The 27,379-nt window shown below is 36.5% G+C and overlaps 1 protein-coding gene across 1 annotated transcript in view; it reads right to left on the reverse strand.

Annotated features, from left to right (window-relative positions):
• Positions 1 to 27,379, reverse strand: part of RYR2 (ryanodine receptor 2) — a 430,121-nt gene that overhangs the window by 61,362 nt on the left and 341,380 nt on the right. The window contains exons 69-79 of the mRNA XM_061991036.1: positions 26,733 to 26,973; positions 26,246 to 26,333; positions 24,075 to 24,167; positions 23,582 to 23,752; positions 22,582 to 22,641; positions 18,767 to 18,901; positions 14,762 to 14,874; positions 13,097 to 13,193; positions 4,469 to 4,572; positions 3,810 to 3,861; positions 3,612 to 3,662 (exon numbers count right to left, since the gene is read on the reverse strand). Of these exons, the coding sequence (XP_061847020.1) occupies positions 3,612 to 3,662; positions 3,810 to 3,861; positions 4,469 to 4,572; positions 13,097 to 13,193; positions 14,762 to 14,874; positions 18,767 to 18,901; positions 22,582 to 22,641; positions 23,582 to 23,752; positions 24,075 to 24,167; positions 26,246 to 26,333; positions 26,733 to 26,973 (1,205 nt within the window). The remainder of the gene's footprint in view (positions 1 to 3,611; positions 3,663 to 3,809; positions 3,862 to 4,468; positions 4,573 to 13,096; positions 13,194 to 14,761; positions 14,875 to 18,766; positions 18,902 to 22,581; positions 22,642 to 23,581; positions 23,753 to 24,074; positions 24,168 to 26,245; positions 26,334 to 26,732; positions 26,974 to 27,379) is intronic.

A 27,379-nucleotide genomic window follows, 5' to 3' on the forward strand; every position in this document is an offset into this window, starting at 1 on the left:
AGATAATCATAATAATTCAAAGTAAATACTAGCAGGGAAATGCAGACAGACAACTTTATTGTGGGTTTATACTGTGACCTCCTTACTATTCACATGGTGGTCCCAATACAGATAATTTTTACAAAAATGAGACTATGCTGCATGAGATGGGCATGAAAATTGCCAAGAAGAAACACTCATCATTTGTCACATTCTAAGCTTGCCCAAAGCAAAGTCTGCTCTTCTGACTCTGAAGAGATTCAAGACCTCAAATATCACACATTTTTGAAGTGTAGAGAAGCAGTAGAGTTTTATTCCCAGGAAATTGAAGAGTCAGTCTTTCAATATGCACTCAGAATATGAAATAAAAGAACATCAAACTTTGACATAGACAGACAGAAACACAAATGCACAAATACACATATACAGCTGGTATATATGGTCTCATGTCTTACAATTACATGTCAATACAATACAAACTGTCTCCTGTTTTGTATGAAGGAAGTAAGAGTTACTGTTCTGGCTTTTTCCCTTTAAAAACACTTTTCAATCAGCAAGAAAGAAAAGTTTCTATGGAACGTACAGCATTTAGTGTGTGGTAACCAGGTAGACAGAGTGATAAACATGTAGTATTTTAACAGCTGAATTAATGAAGAAACAAAGATTAAATTATACTATTAAATTGTATATATACTTCCTTTGAGTTTTTGTAATATACACTTTGTATTTCTGGCAATCACAATACTTTTTAAACAACTTTCTGTAAGTCTGTGTGAGTGCATTTATCTTCCAGAATAATGCCTTTATTGTATTAAAGTGGAACAGATCTGTGCAAACTTTTGAAAGAGTTAGAGTTAAGTTGATCCTGGAATATATCTTTTTCCACAGCTGTACAGGAACTGCTTTTGTGAAGTGAATGTTAACAGAAACTCTACCAAACAAAATACCAGAATAATCTTGCCCTTTTCAGTGGAGAGGTTTACAATTGTTCCCCATATTGCCATAGGCAATGGACTTTGATGCCACTGACAGGAGTCTGACCATCAGGTATATCTGTGCATTCCCAGTCTCAAGCAGGTCATCTCTACTTAGTTGAGCTGCCATTAGCCACAGCTTGAATAACTATTTTAAAAACCCCAGAACCAAAACTTAGCTAGCCCACACACCATACCTTCTCTGAGAAGTCCAATCTCGCAGTGCTATCAGCAAGCAGTTTGACTCAACAGTGAGAACTGAGACTTCTGCTTGCATGAAGTAAGCAAGTAGGCTGGTGCTTAAGCCAAGGGCCACCACTTAGAAACAAATGGTGAGACTTTCATGATGAGATAAAAAATACTATGGAAGAAACTGGGTTATTAAAAAAAATAACCACTGTGAATTTTCAGACCTATTGCCTCCATGTCTTAAAGAAAACATGGAACAATAGAAGTCACTTCAGATATGGAGTAGCTATGGAGTTCCTATCAAATACTATCACAACAAAGGCTAAGGGCTCAGCCTGTTCCAAAGAATCTGAATCACAGATAAACTTTGATACAATTGATGCTCTCTCTGTGACAAACATTGGAAACAGAATTCTACTACTGTATCAGAAATTCACGTCTGCTAAGATATAGAAGAAACATCCAACTGCTTTCCCTTTAAGAGCCAAATAATTTTAATAATTCGAATTAAATTATAACCAGAAAGAAGATAACTGATGCACAAAAGGCAAGAACAGTACAGCAATATGAACAAGCCAAATGGCACTTGTCTTTTCCCCAAAATGGTAATGCACTTTTTATGACATATTTTTCATAAATAATTCTTGAAGTCTTTAAAAAGATTTTGTGCACAAGAAAGGTCTGGTAGAGAAGTCATGCTAAAACTGAAATGTTAAAAATGTTTTCAACACCCTTTAGTTTAACTTATCCAAGATGTTGGGCCAAAAAAATCACAAAATTAGACCCAGACAAATACACACATACTTTTTTGTTTTACCTTGCTGCGTTGTGATCCTGTCACCTTAAGGAAGGGCAAGGGCAAGAAGTGAAATAGTAATAAGAAAAAGAAGTCCAAAATTCATTTTCTGCAGGTGACTGACCAAAATTGTCATACATACACAAATTTTTCTTTTGAACATATTAATGCATCATTTCAACATGTTTCATAGCTACAGAAAAAAACCCCATAAATGAATAGGAACTTCTCTCAAAAGAAAAAGTTGAATGTAGAACAAGGAACTCATTGTTATTTAGGTATGGAGAACTAATAAATCCCATAATGATACATAAGTTCATTTACCTCAGTGACTACCTATTTATAATTTTTCACATTTATAAGCACAAGACTTTTGATATCTAACAAGCATGCAAAGACTAATTGCAAAAAGCTTATAGAAATAAGTATTCTTATTTAGTCACTGTTGGATCTATGTCACATTTCCAGGAAAAAAAACCCCCACAAAACATAACAACAACAACAAAGCACTGAAACTTGGATTCCTAATTAGATATTTACCGAGAAAGAGAAACTTATGTACCACATAGATATGCTAGTTGTAACTCCTCTGGACTAGAACTTCTAACTGGAAAAAAACTGGTATTGGCATTCTTTCTGATTTCTGTATACAATCAAATAGTGAACACATACTTAAATAATTCAGTGTTATTTCATGCATCTATTTTGCATAGCATGATGTACAAAACAGACAGAATATCTGACATTGGAGTAAAAGTAAGCAACCCACAAACTATTCCTCAAAAATCAAAACAGCACAGGTAGTTTTATATCAATCAATCTGTAAGTTTAGAAATATTTTACAGAAATAATAAAAGCAAGTATTCAATTTCTGTGTTTTGATAAAGATATTAAATGGAAGTATTAACTGATTTGAATAAGACAACTTTTAATGTCAAAATACACTAAAATATATTAAAATATTTAAAATATTACCAAGCCAACCGCCTCAGTGGCCTCAGAATAGAGTAATTGCTTGTAAACTCCATTTTATTAATGGAAAAAGACAGATACCAGAGCAAATATGACAAGGACTCATCTCTTACTCTTGTAATCAACTCATGTAACTCTATTTCCTTATGATCATGAAAACTCAACATTAAACAACAATAAATACAGATTTCCTGTTCTCAACATAAGAAAAAGTTTGCTAGTATTGATGAATAGAAACTCGTCTTTTACCAACAAGCACCAATACATATGTGAACATAAACATACTATATAAATTACTGGTATTGAATGTAAATGAGTATTGTCAAAAGCAGTATTATTTCAGTATTTTAACCACTCAAAGGAAGCCCATGATAAGCCCATGACAAGATATAGCCTATGATTATCAGACTTCCAGAATAAGTTGCTATCTATAATACTTCCCAACAACTAGGTAAATCAAGTAAAAATGTAAGATCTGTTAAATGACTCTCTATATAATCTTATATTATGCGATACTACACATGGTTTTGTCTTACTACCATGAATCTGGTGACTCATATCTGCCAATCCAGCTTCTGACATGCAGTTCACTGGCATAATAAGCTGCAGTAAGCCATGAACCAATAAACATAAATGTCAGCTGGAAGCTATGAAATAATGTCTAACAGAACAAGAAAAACAAAATGGAAGTATAATCTTACTTCAAAACTCTTCACTTCTTCACCATCATCATCTTCTTCATCATGGCAGCTCTGATATCATGCAGAAAGAAAACATTTATTGGTAAGATGATGGAAGGGGAGGAAAGCTAATCTTTCCCTCTCTTTACACAGAATTTCTCCTCATCTTCTTCACTTATTAAAACAGAAAAGATGCAAAAGACAGCAAATACAAGTTACCTTTGCCATAATGTCAGCATAAGCCATATACAGGAAATCTTCTTCCAATTTACTGGTTAATATAGAGAAAAAATTGAAAATGAGGAAGATTAGAACCATTGTAGTAGAATTGGAGTACCAAAATATTTTTAAGCACCTTAAAAATCTTTTGAAAGTATTTCTAGGCTCATAATTAATTACAAAAATCTTTTTAGAAAATAAGAATTTGATTAAGTAATACAAACTGGAAAGTAAATCGAGCTACAAACAGTGCTTAGAAATTCACAAACACCTTCCAATTAACAGAAAATAGTTAATTTTCAATTATACCTAGAATATACTTGTATTTCATAATCAGAAGGCAACTGTCTATAGGCAACATAGAGAGAAACGAGAAGTGTAGTAAGTCTGAACACAGCAGCCATAATTGTGAAAAAGCGTATAGGGGCATCTATTTATCTCTATAAAACTCTTTCACTTCATTATCAGTCATGTTAAAATCTCTTTCCATAAACACAGGCTAGAACAGTTTGAATGTAACTCACACTCATCATCCATACATATGTACATGTTTTGGCCTGTCCTAAGCAATTTCACTTTAACAGAGACAGGTATAACTTCAAATATAGGAGTAATGTGAAAATCTGCATACACTCTGTAGTCTCTCACACCATTCCTACCATTTTTCAGTCAAGGCTGTTCGACTGAATAGTTGAATAAGTTGATGTAAAGGATCAACTCTTTTAAGGCTTTCATCTTCTTCTGATGGTTCCTCCCCAGGTTTCTTTAGAGAAAAAAAAAATTAAAAAATATATTCAGTTGATTATAGTGAAAAACGTTTTGCTCTGTTCAACTTATTAAACATTAGATACAGAAGTAATTTTTATTTGGATAAGCAAGAGGAAATAAGTTCCAAGTAAAGTATGAAAAGCCTGAATATTGACCATGTTTATGACCATGAAGACTTACAAAGTTGATAGCATCTGAAAGCTATAGATTTCATCTCGTCATAAAAATTAACCATCTTCCCTAGATTCTGAAAAGAACTTCAATCCTTTACTACTGTTATTCAGAATGAGTTGTATCCAGATGCTAACATTTGCTATTGTATTGTCTGTTCATCTCTATGTTAACAAGTCTTATCAGCTATAAATTAGAATCCTGTGTCTTAAGCCACGTATTACATTCACTGAGGAACTCTGAGAAGCTTTGAGGGAGAAGAGATCCAAACTTGAAGCTCACCAATAGTTTTAGACAGAAGGAGAGTAACGCTGGAAAGATGTAGAATTTCAGTAGATGAAAGCTCAGTATTGTATAAAACATATATCATTCTGTAGAGTGATTGGACTAGATGATCTCTTAAGGTCCCTTCCAATCCCTACCATTCTATGATTCTATGATTCAAGAATATATATACACAAATAAGCTCTTGCAATTGGATCTTTTGCATTCAGGTTTAGACAGCTTTAGTAGGTTTACTATATAAGAAAAATGTAGTCCTCAATACTATAATGACAACCACAAAGCTGTGTTTTGGAAAGAATCTAGAAAAAAAAAATCCATCCTCTGACTTCTTGTCTTTCAAAAGATTTGTAGGTTTTGCATATCAAGTTATTAAAAAAATTGCTCCACCCAGACATATTTTACTACAAAGCAGGCAGTTCAAAGAAAATTGATTGCATAAATTATGCCCATTCTTCCTTCTTGTCTTCACCTAGCAGTATGCACTAAAATACAGAGAAAGAGAATTCCATGCATTGGTAAGACTGAACAAATAAGAAATTTTTATAATGTTGGATATAAAAGAGAGATGCCACAATCCATCTGGGCAGCCTGTTCCAGTGCTCCATCATCCTCATAGTGAAGAAATTCTTCCTTGTGTTTCTTTGAAACCTCTTGTGTTCGAGCTTATACCTATTGCCCCTTTTCCTATTGTTGGTCATCATTCAGAAGAGTCTGGCTCCATCCTCCTGACACCTACCCTTTACATATTTGTAAACATGAATGAGGTCACCCCTCGGTCTCCCCTTCTCCAAGCTAAAGAGCCCCAGTTCCCTCAGCCTTTCATCATAAGGGAGATGCTCCATTCCCTTCATCACCTTGGTGGCCCAGTGTTGAACTCTCTCCAGCAGCTCCGCGTCCTTCTTGAATTGAGGGGCCCAAAACTGGACACAATATTCCAGATGTGGTCTCATGAAGGCAGAGTAGAAGAGAAGGAGAACCTCTCTTGACCTACTAAGCACAGCCCTTCTAATACACCCCAGGATGCCATTGGTCTTCTTGGCCACAAGGGCACAATGGCCATCCTGCTGTCCACCAAGATCCCCCAGGTCCCTTTCCCCCACACTACTCTCTAAGAGTTCATTCCCCAACCTGTACTGCTACATGGGGTTATTCTTTCCCAGATGCAAGACTCTACACTTGTCCTTATTGAATTTCATTAGATTTCTCCTTGCCCAACTCTCCAGCCTGTCCAGGTCTCACTGAATGGCAGCACAGCCTTCTGGTGTGTCAGCCATTCCCCCCAGTTTAATATCATCAGCTAACTTGCTGACAGTGCCCTCTGTTCCCTCATCAAGGTCATTAATGAATATATTGAACAGTACTGGTCCAAGCACTGACCTCTGAGGGACACAGTTCTCCAATTAAACCCTGCCCAACTGATCACAACTCTCTGCCTTCTTCCCTTCAACCAGTTAATAATCCTCCTCACTACCTGATCTTCCAGCCTACACTTTATCAGTTTTGCTGTTAGGATGCTGTGGGAGACAGTGTTAAATGCTTTACTGAAATCGAGATAAACCACATTCACTGCACTACCACCATCTATCCACCTGGCTACATCCTCATAAAAGGCTCTCAGGTTGATCAAACATGACTTCCCCTTGGTAAAGCCATGTTGACTGCTCCTAATGACCCTCTTGTCCTTTAAATGCCTGGAGACAGCACCCAGGATAAGTTGTTCCATCACCTTTCCAGGGATGGAGGTGAGGCTGATCAGTCTGTAGTTATCTGACTCCTCCTTATTGCTCTTTTTGAAGACTGGACTGACATTTGCTTTCCTCTATTCCTCAGGCAACTCTCCTCCATGACTTACTGAAGATGATGGAGAATGGTTTAGCAATGACATCCGACAGCTCCCTCAGCGCCCGCAAGTGCATCCTATTGGGGCCCATGAATGGATGTACATTCACACTGCTCAATTGATCCTTAACCCAGTCCTCATCAACCAAAGAAATCTCCTTCTTTAACCTGACTTCTGCTGGAGTCTGAGGCTCCCGAGGACACTCTCTAGCAGTACATACAGAACCAAAGAAGGCATTCGATAACTCTGCCATTTCTGTATCCCCTGTCACCAGGGCACCTGCCTCATTCAACAGTGGGCCTACATTGCCTCCAGCATTAGTTTTATCTGCAATATATTTGAAGAAGCTCTTCTTGTTGTCCTTGACTTCCCTTGCAAAGCACAACTATAATGAGGCTTTAGCTTTTCTAATTGCCTCTGGCAACAGCCTTATATTCATCCCAAGTGGCTATCCCTTCCTTCCATGATCTATAGACTCTCTTCTTCCACTTGAGTTTACCCAACAGTTCCCTATTTAACCATGCAGGTCTCCTAGCTCCCTTGCTTGATTTCTTACCCACTCTGATGCTCTGATCCTGAGCCTGCAAAAAGTGATCTTTGAACTGAGACCAACTATCTTGGGCCCCTTTATCCTCTAATACCCTATCCTATGAGATGTCCCCTAGTAATTACTTGAAAGTTGGCCATTCAAGGTCCAGGGTTACAATGCTGCTTGGTATTCTGTTCCTACCACAGAAGACCCTGAACTCCACCATCTTGTGGTCACTGTAGCCAAGGCTGCCCTCAACCTTCACCGCTTCAATCAGACCCTGCTTGTTCGTGAACATAAGATCCAGTAGTGCTCCTCTCCTAGTTGGCACATCCACCATCTGCATCAAGAAGTTATCATCAGTGCACTGAAGGAACCTCCTGGACTGTAAGTGACTAGCTGTCTAGGTGTTCCAGCAGATGTCTGGGTATTTGAAATCTCCCATGAGAACCAGGGCCTGTGATTTTGAGGTTGCTTCCTGCTGTAGAAGGCCTCATCAATTTCCCCAACCTGATCAGGTGGCCTGTAATAGAAACCAAGTGTCACATGTGCTATGCTGCCATTTAATTCTAACTCACAAACTCTCAACTTGTCCCTCACCCTCACCTGGACAGAATTCAGTACATTCAGTTGCTCTCTCACATAAAGAGCAACTCCACCACCTTGCCTTGCTGGCCTTTCTTTCCTAAAAACGACATAGCCATCCATGAGCACAGTCCAGTCATGTGATCTGTCCCACCATCTCTCTGCAATAGCCACCAGATCATAGCCTCTTGCCTGTACACAGACTTACAACTCCTCTTGTTTATTCCCCATGCTACATGCATTGGTACAGACGCATTTCAAGGAGGAAGCCAATCATGTTGGGTACATCCTCAGCACTGGCTTTTCATCCTTAAGGCTTAACTCCAGTGGGCCTGGTTTTATCCTGTTTGCCCTTCAAAATTAGTTTAAAGCCCTTTCTATGAGCCCCACTGACTCATTTGCAAGGATCCTTCTCCCTTTTGAGACAGACGAACTCCACCTGTCACCAGACCTGGCATCATGCAAATTTCACCATGATCAAAAAAATAATAGTTGTGTTGGTGGCACCGGTCTCTAAGCCACCTGTTAATCAGGTGGGTCTTCCTTATTTGTTCAGTATTCGCCCTGCCATGTGAGAGGGATAGATAAGAACACTATTTGTGCACCTGAGCCATCGAGCATTCTCCCCAGTGCCCTGAAGACCTTTTTAATAGCTTTTGTACTCCTTTCCATAACCTCGTCATTACCAACCTGCATTACCAACAGCAGGTAGTAGTCAGTTGGCCGCACTAGACCGGGGAGGTTCCTGGCAATATCTCTAACCCAGGCTCCAGGAAGGCAGCACACCTCTCTGTGTGATGGGTCTGTTCAACATATGGGGCCCTCAATTCTCTTCAGAAGGGAATCACCTACTACTATAACTTTCCTTTTCTTTTAATTGAAGTAGTCTTAATGCATGAGTGCCTTCTGGGTGCCTCCTCAAGTTTCCCTACATCTTCATATTGCATTGTCTGGTCCTCAACCTCCAAAGCCCCATACTTGTTGTGCAAGGGCAACTGGGGAGGAGCAGGTGCCTGGAAAGAGATCCGCCTGCCTCTCTGAAAAGGAACTGAAAAGGATACATCCCTTCTTCTCCATCTCTTCAGTCCCCTCTGTTAACCTGGCTAGAAGACAGTAGAGGATCCTGTACTTCTTCTGAAGGCTCAATTTGTTGCTTACACCTCAGAGACTGTAGATTCTGTGTCCACCAATCTATCTCTTGCACTCCCTGATGCTCCTGAGTCTTGTCACATCTTCCCTGAGTTCAACCACCAGGCTAAGCAGATCATTCACCTGGTCACATCGAATACAGGTGTTGTCTTTTACATCACCTGCTAAAAGTGCCAGACCCCAGCACTCCTTGCAGTCAGAGACTTGAACACCTGCATGTTTACATGGAACCTCTGTCTGGGTCGCCACATTTCTTTGAGAAACACATTTTTCCCAGGTTGCTAACATAGCTGCCTGCCTCACCAACTGCTCAAAGTGACTCTTCCCTCCTGGGTGACTCCCCAGCCGTGCCTCTGTGCTCGAGGTTGCTCTGGAGGTATTTAAATCCCCCGTTGTGGCTGTGGCTGCGGCCTCAGTCAGCTCTGCCTCCCTTGCAAGGGATCCTGGATAAGTGGAGAGGCCGGTGGCACCCACTACGTGTAGCCCAGCCTGAGAAAAATGAACCCTTCAGAGCCTGTTCTGCTGCTCCACTGACTGTCGGGCACAGTCTGCTCAGGGTCCGAAGGCTGATTACAGGGAGTGATCACTGCGATCTGCTTGGAGATTTTTAAGACCACCTTTTCCACTCGGTTGTAAAAAACATGACTGCTGCTGAGAATTTACTATAGTTGACATATATGTACAATGATTGTTTCACATGCTAGTCTATGATGGCTACACAAGGTTCATTCCACATTTTGCAAAATGTGACAATGTTTTCAGTTTCAATAACAAGTTCTGAACAACGCAAATTATAATTCTAGTGATACCTCACCATTATCACGGTCTTCTGCTCTTTATTTCAATCTCTTTTAGGATGTTGACCTTTCTCTTAATATTAAACAGTAGCATTGGCAACGTTATCAATGAGAATACCTCTACAATGTTATCAAAACTGATGAAGTAAAATGGCAAAAATTGTGTCAATGTTTAATGCAAGTTACTAATTTTCATAAATTTAATTAAAATTAAATGGAAGATCCAATTCACCAATGACTAAGCAGAACTCATTATTAAGCATAGCACAGACACTAGGAAAAGATTACTCTCTGACACTTCTGGAAAACAAGCATTCTTATTTTTAAAGTTTTGAGACATTTGCTCTATAGTTATTTAAGTATAAAATAAAAAGCTTTAGCTGAATGTAACATAAGATGCTAAAACAAATAAGTTGGTTAAGTTTTAGTTGACTTTTGTAAACACTGAAGATTTAAAAGATTTACTTTTTAAAAAGTTTAATTATTAAACCTCCATTAAACATATTGATCTTACACATTATTATGTATAGTAATATCTACTAACAAAATTAAGAATTTTATTACATAAGTCTGTGTTTATATAATCAAAACAGAAGCTGTTTAACTGTTAATAAATACAATGTCTAATATACTACAATTATACTATAGTATATTTTATTTCATTAATACACTATCAAATATTAAAAATTCTGAGACTTGATCTGAATTAAGAATTAAATTAAATTAATTAAATTAAATTAATTTAATTAAATTAATTAAATCAGAATTAAGAATCAGCAGAATTAAGCTTCTCAAATGGACTTATGTCCTCCTTTCTTTTAATATAAAGAGGTGGAAGTGCTAGTGCCACTTTTGTATAATAGATTTAAGGGCAGAAGATTCAGAAAACACAACTGCAAGTTTAGTCCAGTTTTCTGCTTTAGGGGATACACTCATCTCCCACATACCAGAAAAAGCCCTTACCACAAGCCTATAAATTGTCTGGATCTGGCTAAGTCAGGAGGAGGTAGATTTTACTGTATTTCTCCCTTTCAATTATTTTTATTTTGCAGAAAAGAGAGTTCACGATTCTCAGTATTGAGAAATAATGTACTAAGGTGTACAACACTGTTGTTTACTGACTACAAAGAGCTAAAGAATGGGAAATCTTCACTATACTGTCTGGGTCCTGCATTGTTCCTGTTTTCTACCTAATCCGTAAACACTTTGCAACTTGAGACAATCCTTCGAAGCATACATTAAAGAAGCCAAGGCTCATCCTTTCTGCCCTTACAGATGAGGTCTGCCATGAGAGCCTGGGCTATGATTCCACCCTGATAGTCCAATAAATCTTTTAAGTCCTTGCTACACCAGATTATGGTTTCTCTAAGATGGAGAGAGAACCTTCACCAGCACCACAACTACAACTTCTTTCATGAAGTCAACACAACAGTCTGGGTCAGCTCCTCAGAGATGAACTGTAAAACCTCAAACTTTCGCCCCCCAGAAGCATGCTCTAAAGCAGTAAGAATGTGATAAAAATTTATTTTAAAGACAGGTAGAGTTTTGTTTGTTCTTTTGAATAAACAATGTAATACATCTCTCTTTAAAAGAGTGCTGGAGATGTGCTTATCTGTATATTTGAGGAATTAAAAGAGAAATGTCTGTAGTCAGTTACTAAAGGATGATATAGCAGCCAATCCAGTCTGTTTCTGTCTTTAAGACCATTTTACACATAAGCTAACTGCTGGCACTGAGTTCTTCATAAACTTAGTAAAGATACAGTTTCACAGAAGAAATAAGGAGACAACCCTTTATGTTAGAGCATACTGAGCTATTTCTTCACATATACATACCTGAACATAGATAAACACATGCAAACACCTATCTTGTTTCACATTCTATATCTACAGACATATGTTCTCGATTGCTAGAACAGTTATTTTTGGCAATGAACTTGTGAGTTTTCTGCAGTGTATTGAGACACGTGAAGATATTAGCTTAAAAGTTTGTATGCAAAGTAAGTATTCGCAGAAGTCTCTTATATTATAACAATGCCTGATTATATAAAAAGGATGTCACAAGAAATGAATTCTGCATGTGTGCAGGCAAAACTCAACTTTGCAGTCTGCTCAATGCTGATGATCTTCCTTTCACTATTTTGATCCTTTTCTCAAAATATTTCCCAACTTGGGTAGTTGGTTTTAAGCATAAACTTTAAAGAGTAAAAGCAAATTATTGTGTTTTTTTAATTTTTTTTTTTCTAATAGCTTAGTTTTCACTTAGTTTCCTTTATTGCAGAGAGCAAGCTCGCTTCTCAATCAAAAGACTGATCACAGACTGCCTTCTGTTGGACTTCTCAGGGACTAAATAATTTCCTAGTACTAATTTTTGCCCCACCCTTGAAAGAACTACCTCTCTGAGACAATTGTAAGGGATGAGGACATAAGGCTTTACTGAAAATCACCCAGGGATTTTCCAGGCTAAAGACATGGCTCTGACGCTACTGTTTGGAAAAGTCCTCAAGTCCCTGACCAAAGGATTCTTCTGCAAAGAAGCAGCAATCTCTGTCTGCTTTTGAGGAACTAATTAAGACTAGAATTCCTCATGTCATATTCTAACATTTTGAATTACATAGCTTTAAGGTGGGTTTTGAAGTCTTCAGTACAAAAAATTTAACTGTAAAGAAATAGGAGAATAGGTTGGTTGCTTTCCTCACAGGGTAGAAGAAAAAAGATAGGGGAATGACAGCAACTGGTGTGTAATTTAGATAGAAGTTTAAAAAGTTTTATAAAAAGTTACTGAAGCCCTGAAGCAGACTGCCTGAGGGAATTCTGGAATCTCCACCACTTGTAATTTTTAATGTCAGGGTGACTTAGTTAGAGGTCACGCCTTTGGGTAGAGATAGCTTAGATGATATCTTACGTAGTTCACAGACTTATGATTATTATTATATATGATGAATGTTAAATCATAGAATCATAGAATGGTAGGGGTTGGAAGGGACCTTTAGAGATCATCTAGCCCAACCCCCCTGCAGAAGCAGGTCCACCTAGATCAGGTCACATAGGAACATGTCCAGGCGGGTCTGGAGACCTCCAAGGAAGGAGACTCCACAACCCCTCTGGGCAGCCTGTGCCACTGTTCATCATATATTCCCACAACCCTTTGCACCCAGACATACCGCTAAATCTTCTATCAGTTTGTCTTCAAAGAAGTGTTCTTCAGTTTCAATCCAAGATTTATCATACCCTTGAAGAAAAAGATTGACTGCTCGGTGTCTAAAAAGTGAAATTTAAAACAAAAGCTGTAAACTTTTAAATAGAAGATTTGGTCAATATGAATTTCATTTAGCTTGAAGAACTGTCCAGTCATTACAAGCACCATTTAAATGGAAAGCAAAATTTCCGTGTTAAAACCTGACAAAAGTACCTATTTTAAAAATTAAGCTTACTTTAAAATGTGCTATTCAAAACTGTGGCCCATTAATTTGCAAAATGTAGTAATGATTTTAGGAACAGATAGCAAATAGAAACTTGAAGAAAAGTAAACACAAGTAAAAAATAAAATAAATTACTTTTCCACATTAGCAATTTTTCTTCTAATAGAAAACAGCTACATATTATTTTAATTTACATATTAAGATAATAGCAATAGATAACTTTGGAATGTGCTCAAATACTTGATTTTTTCAATGTTCAGGATTAGACTTATCTATCCAAAACAACACACCATTTTTTTCCCAAACTTCAGGAAATTAAATGGATGATGAAACTAGGAGAAAGAATGTAAGCCAATGATGGTTTTTACTGGTTTTTGTTTTGTTGAGGATTCAATGCAAAATGAACTGTTGTGAAAACCAATTCTCTATGAAGAATTATCAATCATCTTAATTTTTTAAACAAATGGTAGTCTCGAATATTGAAAGAAAGGGCAGAATCAAAACCTACAGGTATGCTAGTTATGTGCAAGTGACCTACTTGTTAAAGTGAGAACAGCTACAGATGGAAATATCTTTGTTCTATTTTCAGCTGTCACAGCAGCCTCATTTCAAGCCAGTATTATTCTCATGCCCTTGTGCTTCCTTAACTAGTCTTTATCTTACTATGGTAATACTAAGAATATGTATACTTTTAGGAAAAAAAAAGATAATATTATTACATTGAAAAGATCAGATACAAGGTTTTTTAAAATTATTTTAGTGATTGCATGAAAAAACAGATGTCTTCACTTTTTATAAACATTCATTCTTTCCAGAATCTCAGGATTCTGAAACTTGCTAGATAGATCCCATTCTCTATTACACAAGAAAGAAGAGGAAAAGGATCCACATGAAAAGGTGTAAACCGCCTAGAATAGATGCATATATATTTCTTGTCTAACAGAAGTCTCTTCCAAAAGTGCACAATAAATAAGGCTTTCATATAAATAGTATGTTTATTTCCTGCATATGGAACATTTAGCATATAAAAATGAAGACAACTCCATATTTCTAGAGCTATACCGTAGCTTTGAAGGAAATCTAATTCCCAAGATGATATTGCAGTGACACAAATATGTTTGTTTCTGCGTCTCCTATGACAGATGTCTACTTTTCAGAAAAGAAAACGTACCAGGAGGAATAGGTGGAATAATAGCAGGAGGAAATAACCAGGAATTTAAAATTATACTTTTTGTTATTCTTTTCAGAAGTTATATTAGAAGAAGGTAATTAGATCTATTAAAAGAAAGTAAGTATATTAGTACCCAGTTTACCAGTTACCAGTTTACATGTGTTTCTTCCTTTTGATTTTGCAAAACAGAACTAGGAACATAAATGCACTTAAGTTAGAGCAAATATAGCTCTTACCTTGGCAGATTATACAACGGTGCCATTCTAAAGCAGGCAACTACTGCTCTTTTCCTCTGTTTAGAGAGCAGCTTATGCCACACTGCTTTTTTAGATCGCTGAGGATGCTCAACCTGTTACATAAGATACATACAGAAAAATAATACAATAAAAAATTATTACTATCATTATTTATAATAACGTGACATAACAGATAAATCAAGTGGAAATATAAAAACAATAATAGAAGGGAAGAAGTGTTCTAGTCAGAATTCAAGTGATCAGTCAAATTGTAGAGCCAGAATTTAGAAAATAAACTGAAAAGTAAAAAAATCTCCCTTCCCCTGCATGATACAATAGCCTCCTTTTCCCCCCTTCATCCTACTACTTATATTTTTTTAGGCAGATTATTATCAATGAAGCCATCTCTCAGGAAACTTTAACTTTTAACAGCAAAAGTCTTCACTTTCTGTCATTTATATGTAATTCTTTATATATCTACAGGTAAATTGCACACAGTCACATTGCCTCAGACAATACTTTTAAAAGAATTGAAGAATTGTCTTAAATACTTTTTTTTTTTTTTGGTCATATTTACCATGATCAATTTCAACAGTATTAATTTTAAAAATGAGAGAAAGACATGAAAACTTAGGACTAAATCTATTCCATGAATCTTGCATAGCTAGAACAAACTTAAGATATTCCAAAACACTCCAGCTACAATTCATAATACTACAGTTCTCTCTTCAGATATATTCTCTTTCTGCTTCCTGGCTCTACAGTAGCGTGACATCAAATTAGTTGTACTCCACCCACATCTTTTGACCTTTTAGTTTCTTTTGTTCCACCTTCCATCCTTGGTACCATCAGAAGAAAATGACTACTGTGATCCAGAAGAGCAACTGCATGCAACAGTATATAGCCTGAATGGATAAATGGGAACTGTGAATGCAAGCTGTGCTACAGATCACTTCTTTCCCACAGCTTATTTACAGTTTCTGTGACTTACTTCACAACTGCTTCATAAAGATTATGGATAATTTCATTTAACCTACTGTCATAGTTTTGCGAGGAGCCCTTTTATTGCTTGGTAACAGTGGGAGGGAGCTGCAGTACAATCCTGGTAAAAAGTTCTCGGACTTCTCCCTGGCTCTGAGGTTCAGACTGACCTCCGGCCCCGCTGGGCCAAACTGGCACCTCTGCCATCACTATTTTTAAGGATAGAAATTTGAAATGTGTTGGGGGAGATGGAAGGGAAGAGCAAGGTAGAGGTGACCATGTTGACCCTGCAGCCAGGAAAAGACAGAAAGAGCGATGCCAGACCAGAGACATCCTTGTAGCCTGCGATGAGAAGCAGAGACCCCGTGCCAGAGGGATTGAGAGCTGGAGATACCGAATCAGAGGGAGTGATCAGTTTAGACCTCAATCCGGAGAAGATTAACTGGGGTCAGAGCAGCCCATGCAGGGCTGCCCAGTATTTGGGAGACCTCAAGTTGGAGCAAGGGAGGGCTGGTAAGGAGCATTTCTCTTCAGGAGTGTGTAAGTGGCAAGAGGCATCAGGAAAGGACTGACTGCACTCCCCGGTCCCTGCCCCTGCCACTGCTTGTTGGGGGAGGAGGTCATGACACTGGGCTCAGGGCTCTGAGACTGCGAAGAGAGAACAGGTGGGGGAAAGGTGATCTTAAAGAGCTGGTTGCACTTCCATGATTCACCCTTCTCTGCATTACTTTTTCACTGGGTATTTCTGTTTGTTACATTTTAGTTGAGGCAGATAAAATCAAGTTTCGCTTTCTTCCCCAAGCTGAGTAGCCTTGTCTGTTTTGTCCAGGACTGTAAGCGGCAGTTAAGCCCTCCCTGTCCTTTGGGAGTTCCAAAGTCTGAGGTACTTGAGTCTAATTGTGGTCTTTTGTCCCTGGATGAGCCTAAACCACATCACCTACACAATTCTCAAAGAGTTAAGAGGAGCATGTCTTTTGTGTGGGGTTGTTTGTGAGGCTTTTGCTTGTTTCGTTTTTGGACAACTGTGCTATTGGAACAACAGCTACTCTGTCTCTCAATCTCATCAAAGGAGTCAATGGAAGTTAGCATCTCTAACTCCATTAGATGTGGTGGTTCTTCCTTGTAATAAAATATTTTATTTGCAATATGTAGTGATGAAGATGCTTATGTAGACTCAATATTCAATCCAAACATAGTCTTCCAAGAAGACTCTTCTAGTTTAATGAAATAGAAAAAGTTATTCATAGTTAAGTGGTAAACATTTAATTAGGCTAAAATACTGACAAGCATTAAGTGAAATGGATAACTATACTTGCAAGATTAAATGGTGAAATTCTAAAAGAAAAGATAAAGTACGAATAAGTATACTTGTTAAGGATTAGAAAAGTGTTCACTGCAAACATGTCTATAGTCACAAAACAAAATCAGTGCTAATAATCTGAATGTCAGACAAATCCAAATGTGCAAGTTAGGTAATTAGTAATATCTTCACAAACAACTATAAAACCCTCTATACTTTCCCAAAAGAAATAGCCTCGTCCTACGCAAGCAGATCTCTGAAAATAACAAGAACAAAATTTAGCTGTTCATGGGAAAGACAATATAAAGAATAAACTGATCTTTGCCAGTGCAATAAGGAAAGCATTCAGACTACAGATATGTGAAGAGCAGAGTATTTGCATATGGAGAGGATAGGATTACTCAAGGCAACCATAAAAACAGACCCAGTGCTCATTATTTTAAAAGATATTGAATTATCCATTTCAGTAACAAAAGGACCTCAGCACTTGTCTACAGAAGATAAGTAGTGCTGTGGGGCCAAATCTTTGACTAAAATCTACTGACATAGGGTTGGGTTTTTTTTTTCCATATTAAAATTTTAAAGATAAGTGGCAGACTCTTGTCCCAAAGGGAGGAAAAAATCAATCAAAATCAATCAACAAACAACTAACTTCCAACATTTATTCTTGGTTAACCTATTTCTGGAGACAAGTTTAACCAGAAAGACAAAAGACAAAGATTCTATCAGTGCGAGTGGGAAGAAAGACACAAAATATATATCAGATTTTTAACAAGTGAACATACTGTAGTCCAGGTCACATGAGAAGCTTGTGTATTTATGCTAAAAAAAATTAAAGAGCAAAAGAAAATAGAGTTTCATGCCAGAAATTAAACAAGTTAAAGATTCTGCCAGAACTTTCCCAGAAGAATTATCCTCCATCCTGCATCAACCATTTCTTGAATGCAGTAAGTAATATTTGAACTGTCCACCTTAACCTTGGTTTGTATTCACCATTGCACCAGCATGGAAAAGTCTGAGTTCATGTATGCAAGCAGTTTGCTGGACCACCACAAGAGTAGTCTTAATAAAACCAACTATTAAGAATTTTATGAATTTCAATGCCACTTAAATAAATGCATATATTCTGGCTCATGTTCACACAAACTTCCATACAGATTTTGTCAAGTGGATATTCTTCTTATATTTTTTTTTCCAGTAGTACACAGTAAATACCTTTCTAAAGCCATCACTAGACAAGTTATGTATCAAATCACCTGACTATCCTACTCCATAGAGCTACAATATGGAGCTTATAATCACGTATTTATGTGAGCAGCTTAAAGTTCATTGCTACTTCAGTAATTCAAGGATCTCAAACTGAAGAAAAATACTTTAAAAAAAAGGTGCTTTTTTCAATAATTGTTGGGTTTTACTCACATTTTATGGACCACGGACAATTCAATGATAATTTCCTGCTAGCTGAAATGCACTAGCAGGAAGCTAAAAGGTAGATATCACTTTCTTAGTCTTTTTAAAAATAAATGATGTTGGAGCTGTTGCAAACACACTGTGTGATCAATATGACCACAAAACCTGATTACAAAATGCAAGGCAAAGCACATAAAAACAGTAGTTATTAAAAGAATGAAAAAAAAAAGTAATACGAATACATTGAATATAAATAAAAAGCTGAATCCATTGCTTAGATTTAGAAGCAATGGAACTGGGAATATATATCTAACCTGTTCCAGGTGAAACAATACGTTAGCTATATCAAGGACCCTTTCTACGGTCTTCTCTGGATCTGAAGAATCTTCAGTCCTGTTTGGTAAATCTTTGTAAAGTGCCACCTGCCATCTAATGGCGGGATCTTCAAGCTGCAGGAGAAAGATTTCACATGTGACCAAGGAAGAACATTCCTAATGTAGAAGTAAACAGTTTATTTAGTACAGAAGCTGTTTCAATGGACAACAGAAGCACTTTATACGGTTAACCTACACCTTTACATAGCTAACCACTACAGCGTCCAATACATTGACAGGGAGAACAAAACTGAACACTGATTTGTGCAATGTTCCTTGAGAGCTTTCAGAGGACTAAAAGTCTAATAATCATACAGAGAACAAATGATCATGGGCCAACAATTAGCACTGGCACCAGCAATATTCATATTATTTGAGGAAAAGTAAAGAATATGAGGTAAACAGACGTAACTTTGTACGCTGACTTTCCATTTATTAAACCAAGCAACAATAAAATTGCTACTGTACAAGTTAGGATTAGTTTTCAGTCATGGAAATTAGCAATATTAGCGTTACTTATGTCTATTTTTTTTAATGTTAGGTTTTCTTTCAATTGTTAGAAAATCCTAAGTACTGATTCCTAGATACAAACTGAAAAGTCAATTTCTGAAAAATTAATTCCAGATGCACTTGCTTCTTATCCTACAAATTACAAAGAACTGTATGAAGCAATTGGGTTTTTTCTTATTTTTCTCTTTACATTTATTTTTTTCCATTTCAATGATCTGTGATTCCCTATTTTACCATTATCTCTTTTTTGGTTCGCTTTGTCTCCTCAGTGCTTCTGCTAATCAGCCCTGGTGCAATATACTTAACATTTTTTGTGCTAGTTAACACTGAAGACAAATGCACTGCATACCCCTTTTTACTGAGAGGTGTGGCCAGTGGTCATTCCAGATTGTGCAATTTAGGTTTTAAGTCACACTGGCCTGGATTTCTAAAGCTCCTAAACAGAAGACTGAACTCAACAGATTCAAATAGGGTTTAAACTCAACACTTACATTTCTAAAACATGTTTATGGATCTAGATTTCTGTTTGTGCCTAAGATAAGACAATAATGCTAATTCACCTTCACAAAATATCTTATGATGTCCAGGTTACTGAAGTTCCAGGAATGATTATAAACTTACACAGTTGCTCGAGAATAACTTATTACAACCTAGAAAACCACAATTGGCAGGCCTTTCTTCCACCTTTCAGCTTTTCCATTTCTTAACAACAGTCACATCCACAGTCTTTGTGTGAGCACAAAAGACTTTTTAATCACAGGTGGAGATTTCTTTTGTTGTGAGGTCTCCTCACATTCTATCAAGGTATAGCTTTTTTGTATAGGTAGTTTTCTAAGGGTATGAGTAGTTGACATTACAAGGTACAAATTAGCATGGCTGGAAGAAGATTTTGGTGATTCAAGCTTCGACCATGTCAAAATCAATGCAAGTTTTGTCATCAATTTCTTGAAATAAAAGGCTTGGTACTGAGTAACAGCATGCAGGCATGCAAGGAAAGGAAGGAAAAAAAGAAACAGGATGAAGACAAATGTACACAAAGGCAGACAAATGCATGAAATTGATGTCATAACATTAACAGCTAAAGATTCAGAAGGTTGACTATCAAAAACTGAATTTAGCTTTATACATTATACTTTTAAATAATTACACACTTAGACTTTATGTGAACTCTAGAAAGTGTCAGTACAAAATTATTCACAAAAAGATGTATTTCAAGCCACTATGAACAAAATACTTTGCAATACATAACAAATCATAATATAGATAATAAATACACGAATAAGTTGATGTTTTAAAGTCCTAGAAATGCCATATTTAGTCTATAGTTGACTGCTTTTCACATACAGGTCAAAAACAGGGCTTTTCAAAACTAGGAAAGCAATATGTAGATAGCTACAAAATAAAGCTAGCTACAATGGCTATTTAGCTTTGTTAGCTACATATTGTGCTTTTCCCTTTCAGAACGTCATCTTCCACTGGGAATTAATTCTATAATTCAGAAGATCTAAACTCACTGCTAGAAAGTTTACAACTAGAAATTCCATCACTATGTACTTTGGATTAGATAAGATTAAGTCTATGAAATTACATCAATGTGAGAAATTTAAAAAGACTTTCATTCTCATCTGTTATAAACAGAGGAGGTAAACTCTATTGCTGCTGAACAATAGTAAACTTTTAATTAAAGCAGAAGACGCTTCTGAAGAGAAAGCACAGATCAAGGTATTAAGAAGGCAACAATGCAGTAATAGTCAGAAATTTCTTAATAGCAGTGTGCAAAATGTAACCCTAAAGAAACAAAATAGAAATGGAAGCATTTAAAACAAGAGGACAAGTGCTAAGAAGCAGCATGAAATTCTGAGCAAGAACTGCATGGCTCATAAAATGGCAGTATATACATAGTGAAAATGTCAGATCAGAAATACATATCTTAATCACTAAGAAAACATTACTAAAGTTCACACACAAAACTGCAACACATTTAAGGTTTCTATGTTTAAGGCATGCACATTTTTTAAGAAGATGTTCATAAATGTCCTTTTCTTCCTAGAAGTTTGCCCTTGTGTTTGCTTCTGCTTCTGTATATTATAATACATGTGTAAAGTATCTATCCTTTTATAGAAGGATAAGTATTCCAAACTTTTCTTAAGATTTAACCAATTTTTGTGTGGTAAACTTTTCTATGCACAATCCCTATTATTTTAAGCTATTGGACTTTTATTTCTAATATTTTATAAAAAATGCTAATTGTTAGCTTTGCAAGATGATGTATCTTCTTATGATCTCCCAGAAACCCTACCTCCACATAATCTCACGTAACACTGCAGCAATCTACAGAACATATAAGGTGGGAGAAAATTAATTTTCAGGCATTATTGAGGAAGAGTCATCCCAATACCAAGTAATTTTAAAAAAAATCCCATGAACATTTATTGTCATGCATTGAATTCAGTGGAATCTAGCCTTCTGGATTCTCTTAAATATCCCTTCAGAAAGAAAAAGTCAGATTTCCAACTCACATGTCTATTCTCTTGTAAACATTTAATGAGCACAGGAAATACTAATTTTTTCCTTGAGGTGAATAAAATCTGGGACAGGGAGAGAAGATAAAGGAGACAATCCTAAATAAAGCATCATTCATAGGTCCAATTCCATCTTCCTTCAATAGAGAATAAACGTACATCATTTTATTACACTGATGTATTATGTGTTCTTCTTTGCTGTTATTTCAAAGATTAACCAAACAGTTTAAGTACACTGGGCCAATTCAGGACTTTTCCTTAGGACTTTTGGCACTAACTAAAATTTGATGACAAAAATTTACACTTTCTTTTTCAAAGTACTTTATTTTCCCTGGGCTGATAAAAAGGGAACGAAACTGAGCGATGTGGAGGTTTTTCACTTCACAAAAAAATACACTTCAAACTGATACAAAGTAACTTTAAGCATATTGCAGATTCTCTTCTGAATAATAGAAGGTAGAGTTTAAACAGTTATGGACTTAGCTTCCAGCTCCAATTTCATATCAATGGTGTGCACAGGCGGGGATTTGAAGTGTCACATGCTATTGTATATTATGCACATCTAAACGCATTAAAATCTTAACATTTAACAGCTGACATGAACAAGTTACTTGGAAGAAAAGGGACTACAAGTTATCCTGTCAAGGCAGTTTGTTATTATATGGCACCAACAAATGAATTCAGAGAAAGATAAACCATGTTTGAAAACTGCACAAAGATTACCTTGCCCTGGAGATGAAGATTATTGCGGATGATATCACGTACTTCATCTTCAGTATCTTTCTGTCAATAAATTCCAAATAATATAAATTAAGAATAGAGGGTAATTAAGAAAAGAGATTGTTCATGTAACTGTCAACCTTGGGCTTAGTTCAGACAACAAATAAATCTGACAGTGTGGAAGACTAAGAAAAACTGGCAATATGTCTTTTTGTAACAGGCTATAGGTAGTCAAATCCAAGCTCATAGGAACAAGTTCTAGATGGCATCATTCATATTTGTCCACAGCAAGGCACTAAATGCAAGTCTGAATGAAAATGACTAGTATTTACATACATACATACATACATATATACGTCAACAAAAGTTTGAAATGAAACAAATTTCATTAACACAGCCTGTTCTGATTTGATTTCTGTTTCTTCTGAAGATCTTTTACCCTTCAAAACACTCAGTTCAGCTGTCCAGAGGTCATATAACTCACTAGAGTGTGGAAAATATCAGACTTTGACAACGAAGTATATTCAAAATGACAATTACATTATTCCACTGTGAGTTTACTCCTAAAATAATCACTTTTAATATAGTGTATCCCTACAGAAATTCCTGAATTCACGTGAGAGAGATCAAAAAGGAATATAGTAATGATACTGGGCATAGAAGATAGCAAACATCCAGATCTTATTTGTATTTCCAAATTCAAGCTTCACAAAATACAACAAACACAATTTAGCATTAAAAATTGTGTGAGAAATAACGGCTTAAGAATATAATCTCTATTCATATACTGATCTTTTAGAAAATAAGTATGTTCAAATTGAAACATTTTACGCCCCAAAACGAGAGCAAATGTATGTTACTATTTAACATCACTCACTGTGCCTTTATAGAATGGAATTATAATCTTTATGTTGTGTTGTAAAAATAAGCATGGAGAAAAATAGTGTGGGAATTTCATTAGTGAAATATTTCTACCTTTTAGAAGTGCAAAAAGAGCACTTACCATACTGAATCGATTTTTAGCCAGTGCAATTAGCTCTTGGTCTCCAGGAGCACAAATGTTTAGGCCAACAGGAAGCAATCTCTTCAGTGCTGCCACAATGAGAGAGGTCTGCATAGAGTATCGATCCCCTTTCCGCTTCATCTTCTTCCTCTCCTGATCAGAAACTGCTGCCTGCAGCATAAAGCAAAGATTAAAAAACATTACAATATTAAATAAAATAATTGTCCAAGATCTTTGTACTTGTCCCTGGTTGACAATTTCTTTACTACTTACATAGCTGCAACCCTATCCAATGGAACTATCATGATATCATTGCTAATATTTTGCACCAATATCTTGAAAGTTCACTATGTTTCGCAAATGACAACATGATTCTCAACCCAGTGTTTCCAACAGTGTTACAGAAAAATAAGAAAAAAAAATAGTGCTTCTCTGGAGTCTTCCTGTATCTTTTCCCTCTGTAAAGAGTAAAACACAAAAACCTTTACGCTACCTTGGACATCTTAGATTTGGTGTCACTGATAAGGAAAGACATGTTGTTGATTTCATTTTGTACCACAAAGTTCTGCTCTTCCCTTTTGAAATTCTGGAAATATACAGAAGATCTCAGTTAGAAGCACTTATGATAAATGCAAAACAAACCTTATAGAAAAGTATAAATTACCTGGAAATATGCAAAACGACAAGGTGAGACAAGGACAGAAAAAAAAATAATGGATTATCAATAATGGCCTTAGATTCTAGTTTTCTTTAAATGATATAGCTCAGTGGTATTAGTGTTCTGTGTTTTTTTCTGTGTTTGAGAGAAGGAAAGCTGGCTATGAAACATCTTTGATAAAAATCTCATCCCTCCTTTAATTAAAAATAAAAATATTGTCTGGGTTTTCCCTTACTAGTAAATCATCCATTCCATTTTTTTTCACCATTTATAGGTTCCATTATAGTCAGACACAAAAAAAACTTTTAAAAGACTGAAATTATGAATACGTGATATTATTATCTAGCACATAGCTGTTGTTCATAGAATCACAGAATGGTAGGGGTTGGAAAGGACCTTTAGAGATCACCTAGTTCAACCTCCATGCCAAAGCAGGTTCACCTAGATCAGATCACACAAGAAAGCATCCAGGTGGGTTATGAAAATCTCCAGAGAAGGAGACTCCACACCCTACAGGGGCAGCCTGTGCCAGGGCTCCGTCACCTGAACAGTAAATAAGTTTTTTTCTTACGTTTAAATGGAACTTTTTGTGTTCCAGCTTCATCCTATTACCCCTTGTCCTGTCACTACATACAATAGAAAAAAGGGATGCCCCAGCCTCCTGACATCCACCATTTAAATATCTGTAAATATTAATAAGATCCCTCCTCAGTCTCCTCTTCTCCAGACTAAACAGCCCCAGTTCCCGCAGCCTTTCCTTGTATGAAAGATGTTCCAGTCCCCTGATCATCTTGGTGGCCCTGCGCTGGACTCTCTCCAGAAGTTCTCTGTCCCTCTTGAGCTGGGGAGCCCAGAACTGTACACAGGACTCCAGATGAAGCCTCTCCAGGGCAGAGCAGAGCAGGAGAAGAACCTCCCTTGACCTTCTGGCCACACTTCTTGATGCATCCTGGAATGCCATTGGTCTTCTTGGCCATGAAGGCACATTGTTGGCTCATATTTATTTTATTATCAACAACCAACTGCTTGTTCTACAACCTATTTTTGTACACAGGAATGTTTATAGTAAAATTCTGGCACAAGTACACAAATAATTGTGGGTTTTTTTTGTTCTGGTATTTGTATGAATTATGTTTTATTTTTAGTTAAGCACTAGCAGTGCTTAATTAGGTTTTAATGCAGACCACTTAGACTAAGAGGACTCGGATTAGAGAAGCAAGGGTAAATTTTATAGAAGTGAAATTAAGAAGAAATTCTTAACTTAATCTTTAATAAAGAAGGATTACAATAAGGAATAACTTAATTCCTCATTAAGGAAAAAATCCTTAGTTTTCTTAAATATGAAATAGTATCCTGCAGGGAAAAAAGACTTTATTTGAAGAATTACTTGTGGCTTAACAATTGAATGATATACAATTAACTTTTATTAAAGCAATAGAAACCTCTACTGCAACATAAAATAAATGACTGTAAACAGAGCTGCACACTTCCTTCCAGAAACTCATTTCACTAGTAGTGTTGAGTATCTTTCCAAATGATTTTTATCATAACTTGCCAAAAGACTCAAGCAGACAGATTGTACAAGTTGGCAAAACGGACTTTAATGGGAGAACTACTACTAATTTAGCAGACATACATCCTGGTTATAAAGAGGATTTGGGAGTGAAAATAACTGCTTGAAAAAAAACAACAGTAAGGACACAGATGTCAGTGAGCTTAATATATATAAACAAAACACCTCTTCCCCCAAACAAAAAAGCCAGAAGTTACACGAAAAATATTTACAATGAGTGATACTATGCTACAAAACACACATTAACCCCTGTTAGGTACTCCAGCATTTCAAAAGTCTCAGAAAAGTGAAAGTCATTAGTACCTTCCCATCTGCAGTTTTATTTCTTTCATTATGTTTTTTTTTTTTTTTTTTTCCAAACACAGCCACTAAATAATTGATCTGCCTATTAAGAAATCTAATTAAACCAATTATTTACCAAGGAATTACTTACATGAGATTTTGACCAGTAAATGAAGACCTCAGCCACCATGCGGAACAATTCTTCCGCTTCAGGGTTGGGCTCTTTCAGCCATTTTGCCCTAAAATTTGGTAAAAGTGTTGAAATGTGGATGACTCTCACTGGCTTCATGCTTTGAAATCAGTTTTCAACATTTCACAAAGATACAAGCCAACAAAACCAAGCATGCATGCTTTTAATTCTTTCTGTTAGCAGTTGCTTTTTGATGTCCTATTTCAAATCCCTTAAAATTGTTTTACATTAATCTTAGGTCTAATCGAACAAATAAGGATTGCCTTTTTTTTCCCAGTTTCTTCTGAAAAAGACCCCAGCTCCTTCTAGAAGTCATGAAGCATCAGCTTGAGTAACTTTAATACTGGCAGGTTGAGTAAAAGCTACTTTAATTCAGTGCCAGGTAAGAGATGGTATCAATAAACAGAAAGATTTTGTGAGATTCATTGACCTATTTCTCTCCACATACCTGTTATAGTCCACAAATCTAATCAACAAAGGGTAGAAGGCATAGAGGTCCCGTGCCAAAGTGGTGAACTCATCTAGGATAAGCAGTTCAGCCTCCGACATGTCACCTCTGCCTTCTGCTCTTAGATGTTCTTCATCCGATACAACCACTGCTGCCTTTTTCTTTAGCTTATCCATCAGTGGCAGGAAGTGTGTCTTTAAAAGGTGTGGCTTCGCTTTGCTTATGATGGGCTGGGAAAATACTATTTAAGGCAATGAATATTATAATATATACCCGGCCACAAAATAGAAATAAAAAGTTTTATTTTTCTCCTCTCCCTCTTGGATCTTATTTCTAGGCTACAGAGTAAAATCCTGCTCCCATTGAAATCAGCTGAAGTATTGCCAAGAATTAAATGTGGTCAGGATTTTACACTGTCAATTCACTTTGTGGCTATGAGAGCAGAAAATACAGCTTGCAAAATGGTAAAACTTGAAATGCCTCTTTTCTCACATTCTGTCAACATATTCATATTTGCCTGCATAGTTTTATGAAGTAATGTAGAAGTTGTTTAAGAGTATGTACAAGCAGCTACATAGTGCACAAACAAGTTTTCCCAGCCACTGGCTTTTTTTTTTTTAATCTGGATTTTTAGCTGAGTGAAGTAG

Source organism: Colius striatus, chromosome 2 (assembly GCF_028858725.1).
Source record: "Colius striatus isolate bColStr4 chromosome 2, bColStr4.1.hap1, whole genome shotgun sequence".
NCBI classification, from domain to species: domain Eukaryota; kingdom Metazoa; phylum Chordata; class Aves; order Coliiformes; family Coliidae; genus Colius; species Colius striatus.